This window comes from Tachysurus fulvidraco, chromosome 18, assembly GCF_022655615.1.
Source record: "Tachysurus fulvidraco isolate hzauxx_2018 chromosome 18, HZAU_PFXX_2.0, whole genome shotgun sequence".
NCBI lineage: Eukaryota > Metazoa > Chordata > Actinopteri > Siluriformes > Bagridae > Tachysurus > Tachysurus fulvidraco.
This window is the reverse complement of record NC_062535.1, coordinates 18,572,344-18,577,669: the sequence shown is the minus strand read 5'-3', so window position 1 is coordinate 18,577,669 and position 5,326 is coordinate 18,572,344. Positions and strand designations below refer to the sequence as shown.

The 5,326-nt window shown below is 36.1% G+C and overlaps 1 protein-coding gene across 1 annotated transcript in view; it reads left to right on the top strand.

Annotated features, from left to right (window-relative positions):
* Positions 1-3,792: 3,792 nt before the first annotated feature.
* Positions 3,793-5,326, top strand: part of LOC113643844 (mucin-6-like) — a 193,561-nt gene continuing 192,027 nt past the window's right edge. Inside the window, exons 1-2 of the mRNA XM_047803533.1 lie at positions 3,793-4,004; positions 4,611-4,934. Of these exons, the coding sequence (XP_047659489.1) occupies positions 3,965-4,004; positions 4,611-4,934 (364 nt within the window). The 5' untranslated portion in view covers positions 3,793-3,964. The remainder of the gene's footprint in view (positions 4,005-4,610; positions 4,935-5,326) is intronic.

Genomic DNA, 5,326 nt, shown 5'->3' with positions numbered 1-5,326 from the left:
TTTTTTTTTTTTTTTTTTTTTAATGTAGGACAAATCACACACTCTTTGCATTCTATGTTTGCTAATGGAAGTCTCAAGGTAGCTGGTCACGTGAATTACGAGAGTTGCTCTATGAAGAAATTCAGCTCATGTCTGCTTTATTTTCAAGCCTGGCACTTGATTCCCGTGGCTCAGGCCATGGCTCATCATGGGGCTCAAAGTTGGTGGAGAATGAGAAAGGGAATCCTCTTTCTCTTTCCCTCTTCTGCGACTCCAAAAGTCGCATTTTGGACTTGTTTCACAATTTCTTCCAAGCAAAACAACAACCTAATGCTGTCTTTTGAACAGTTTTAAAGAATTTTTCATCCCCAAATCAGATTTAATAGGTACTTTCAACTTTGTAGAATTGAATTTTAATTATTTGTCATATTGCCCTCCAACTTCTTTAATGTAAATCAGTCCAAAAACAGGCTCTAAGCAGGATCTATGAAGCACTTAACATGTATTATTCAACATCTTTAGATCTACTCAATAATAATACAGAGACAGGTATAGATGAACCATTTTCGAAGGACAACTGGTACAAAATAATTCAGGGAATTTTTTTAATCAACCATTTGCTTTAGACATGCTGTAATACAATTTGGACTAACATCAGACTTTTTAAGATTAAAGCTGACAGATCCCACATGATAGATGACAGCAGTCTCCCTCAGCTCTGCTGCATATGTCTGGACATGACACATGTTCTAGACCTTCTCTGGGCTTTTTGGAGAGGTGGTATAGAGCCATCCCCATTTATTGTATTGTTTATTATGGCCAAAAAATTCAAAATTAGGAAAAAAAAAAGTAAAATTAAGATACTGGTCTTCTGTTCTCTTCTGTCTAGTAGACTAAGACTGATTAAATGGCATTCAGTCACTGGTAAAGGGAAGTCATGTATCATTTAATGTTGGAGAAAAATAGATGTACAGTAATAAGGTATACTGGGGCATTCGATAATATCTGGCAACCTTTCTTACGATTTGTTGACGAAATTAAAGCAGGCAATATGGTATTGTAAAGGGGGGGGATATTATTCATACACACGTCATGTTGTTTATTTATTATTATTATCATTATCATTATGTCTTTTCCTTTATGGACATCTGATCATGTACATTATGTTCAGTATGTTTATGTTTATGTCTAGTGTTTGGGGGATAGAGAGTTTAGTTTTGTAGACCTTTGTTATTTTGGTATAAAGTGAAAATAAAAATGAAAAGAATTATATATTAAAAAAAAAACAATTTTACACAAATATTAAAAATATAGAATAAATATGAGGAAGAAACCCTTAGAGGAACCAGACTCAAAAAGGAGCTGATCCTCATTTGGGTGACACCAGAGAGTGTGATCATATATAATGTCCTTTCAAAGACTGTATATAGTCAAGTGGGATTTTGGAATCAAAATCTATGGAGCAACTTATAGGTCAGCATAATTTCTGAGCTCATTATTGATAAAAGACTAATTCCTTTCTACGGAAAAGTTCAAATTCAATTAAATTTTATTTGTGTATCACATTTAACAATGGACATTGTCTCAAAGCAGCTTTACATTAGCTTAACAAAAATTAAAAAAATATTGAGTTATTTTAAAGTAAATTAATATCTACCCAGTTCACTGCCCAGTCATTTTTAGCCAGAAATATTGCTGTGTTCTCAGGTGCTTTAGTCAGTGGTCCTCTGAAGGGCGTTCCCATGGTGTCGAGCCGTAACACAACGTATATATATATATATATATATATATATATATATATATATATATATATATATACCTGAGACAGTGTATTCAGTGTGTGTGTGTGTGTGTGTGTGTGTGTGTGTGTGCGTGTGTGTGGTATTGTACTTTTTACAATAAAAAAGTCTTTTTTAACGACTATTTAGTCAGCTAAGTTTATTGATTATAAATATATAATGTATCGTGTGCTGATGGTGTGAGTGGCCATGCTGGTCATGTTGGTATGAAGTCATAAGATAAACTCTGGGATGAAGAGACCCTCCTGACTCTCTGAGTAGGAATTCTGAGTTGAGTTGCCAGTTTTCTTTGTTTTTCCTCTGAGTTCTGAGCTTTAGTCAAACACAGCATGACGTCCTGATTGGCACACAGTGATCCTGGAATAGACTCCTGACTCACTGTGACTCTGACCAGGATGAAGCACATGTATATATCACAGTACAGCTACTTTAACCAGCCAAAAGCTACTCAAATACATTGTTTTATTTTGTCTCACTGCAAATAAACATATAAAACATATGATGTCACTTTGGATATGAAGAACTCGTGTCCATATTTAAATATATTTACTCTGTGTGTGAATTCTGTAACCACATGAATGTTATTATGAATAAAGAACAAACTTCTGCTGCAACATCACAGTCTTGAAATTTGATTATTCACACTTTCTGTCAGGATTTCTGCTTGGACATTCTCTGCTGGAACGTTAGGGGGCGCTCTGGCAGTCTGTCTTGTAATAATCACCTGGTTGTAATTGGTTTTATTATTATGTGTATTTATTTCCTCCGCATTGCGGTTAGCTTCGTGGTGTCCTCATTTTTTGTCGGCTTCTGTGTTTCGGTTCCTGTTTCCTGTATTTATTTTTTGTGTTTTGTTTATAAAATCTCTGTTTTTATTTTGTTATCCTTCATTTGGGTTTTTGGGCATTTGGGTCTTTTTTTATCTGTGAAGACACCCCCGTGGTGAAGCGCTTTCCTCTCTGGTTTTTAAATAAAAGCAGCTTTTTAATAGACGTGCTCTGAATGTAACTGACAATGTAAACCCACAGTTGTAGCATAAAGAAGAAGGAAATGGTGACAATTCTGTTACAAAGCGCACTTTATAGTAGAGGATATCATTCAGTCAAGAAGTTGAATATTTATATTAATAAAATATTCAATAATATTTTCAGCATGATTTTAGACTTTATTTATTGTTATTAGAGAAAAAGATTTTGTTTTCTCTCTTTTCTTGTCTGAGTATTTGCACTATTTCAGAAGTGACTAATACCAAAACAACAGCAACACTTGTTAACCACATCCACTTCTGCTGACATTACTTTTTGCTCAGCAGTTGGACATGAGATTTATCTTTTGAGTATATATTTAGCAGTAAGGAGGTTTTCTGGAAGTGTTTGATTACAGATGTCAGGGAAGTGTTTTACAGTCACTACACAGGAAGTGACACATCACCCATGTAGTGTATGAGTATGTTGAGTGGTGGTTAGAACATCTACTAATATGATAATTAATGATGTAAAGTGTTTGACATACAGCTCACAAGAACAGCTTCACTCTTATGTAGTCTGATAGAAGTGACAGAAGGCCTCGACTGCACTACAAAGAACAAGATTTGTGACGTTCTTGTACTTGAGCAGAGTTTTGATCCACATGGTGATGTCATTGTATTGCAGAAGATCTCAGGAAACAAACAAAAATATTACTGTCTGTTCCTTCGGTTAACATAATGTCAAGGTCTTCACTTTATGACCATCACAAGCCATTATGGGCTTTAATCTTCAACAAGGAGGGTGATTATTGAAGGTCAAGGCTTTGTTTTAATCCCTGGAGCACATCTAGTTTCAGACTGGTAAATTTTACAAACTATTATATACTCAAACTCTCTACAGACTGAGAGGAAAAACAAAGACGTGACATCACAGTTACGTTGCAGTACACAACTCCACTGGTCATTAGTTTAGTATCAGAAACATGTTTTCTGTTCTTTTGTTTCTGTTACATTGACAGCTGTTGTAACAACGACACTCAACACTTCACACAGACTTCCTGAGTGGATTTCTGTCAGCAGCTCAAAAGTGGAAGTAGACATGATGTTGCTTTCTACTAACGCCACACAAAAAGACGCCCAGTCACAGAGACAAGGACAGTGCTGGAGTGTCGTATAACTAATATTTTATTATTTATTATTTTCTGAGTCTGGATTTAAAATGAAGATCCTCCTCATCTTCACCTTCTTCCTCACTCCAGGTAAGTAAAATCACTTCACATTAATCTTCATTGTAAGTGTAACATTAAAGAATTGGACATTTAGTACAGACCTTGTATTCATGGGCTCCTGTGTTTAATGTAGTGAAGTTCAGGGCTGCTGAGACTTTGTGTTTAGCTTCAAAAGCACACAGAGGAGCTTCACTTCACTTAGTGCATGAAGAAAAGTACATGTTTAAGTGACCACGTGACCACGACACAAGTGAACATGATCTCTGTTTATTTACAGCGTAAAACTGAAGAGTTGTTCTAACACTAGTCCTTAACTACATGTCACATGTTTAAAGATCAGGGCTGATGTTTTATCAGAGCGGTCGACCTGCAACCTCATCTCTCTTCTTCCTGTTAATCAACACAAAATGTGGCTTTAATATCTTTATCAAGTAAAGCAGATATCAGAAGTCTGACATGTTTGATTTAGATTATTAGTATGATAGTTTGGTGTTTATAACAGGTTTATTATACATGTAATAATACGTGTATATGATATTCTAACACACACGTATCTCTTGTGTACCTTCCTCTTCTCTTACACTGATGCACCATCTTCCTGGATCATATTTCATTCCACTGTATATTATTCTCCAGCTGGTACTGATGCTGTAACTATAGTAACTGGATACAGAGGAAGATCAGTTCAGATTAAATGTCCCTATGAATCTGGATACGAAGATTACAAGAAGTATCTCTGCAGAGGTGAATGTTCCTATCGGGGGAATAAAGACATTCCTGTTCAATCTGGATCTCCTGCTAAAGACCCCAGATTTTCTCTGTATGATGACAAAACAGCCCGAGTCTTCACCGTCACCATCACTGATCTGAGACCTGAGGATGGAAACACTTACTGGTGTGCGATAGATCGGGAATTATCACCTGATATTTATACAGAGATTCTACTGCAGGTTAAAACAGGTGAGTTGTAATGTTCTGAGTTTTGTGTTCCAGCAAACCTTAGTGTCTTTTACATTGGAGTGATGTCACTTAGAGGCGCTGATGCGTCCGACTCTCACTCTTACACTCTCTCTCTCACACACACAAACACACACAAACCCACTCTCTCTCTCTCTCTCTCTCACACACACACACACACACACACACACACACACACACACACACACACACACACACACATACAAATACACACACCCTCACACATCTGCATGTACTGATGCACTTTATTCACACAAACAGAGAATAAATAAATCTCACTGATTATTAAATATTGTTATTGAGGCAGATTATGTGCAGTGTGTCCCAAACATCTCCATACAGAGAGGAAACTAACACTTTAGTATTATTTATTC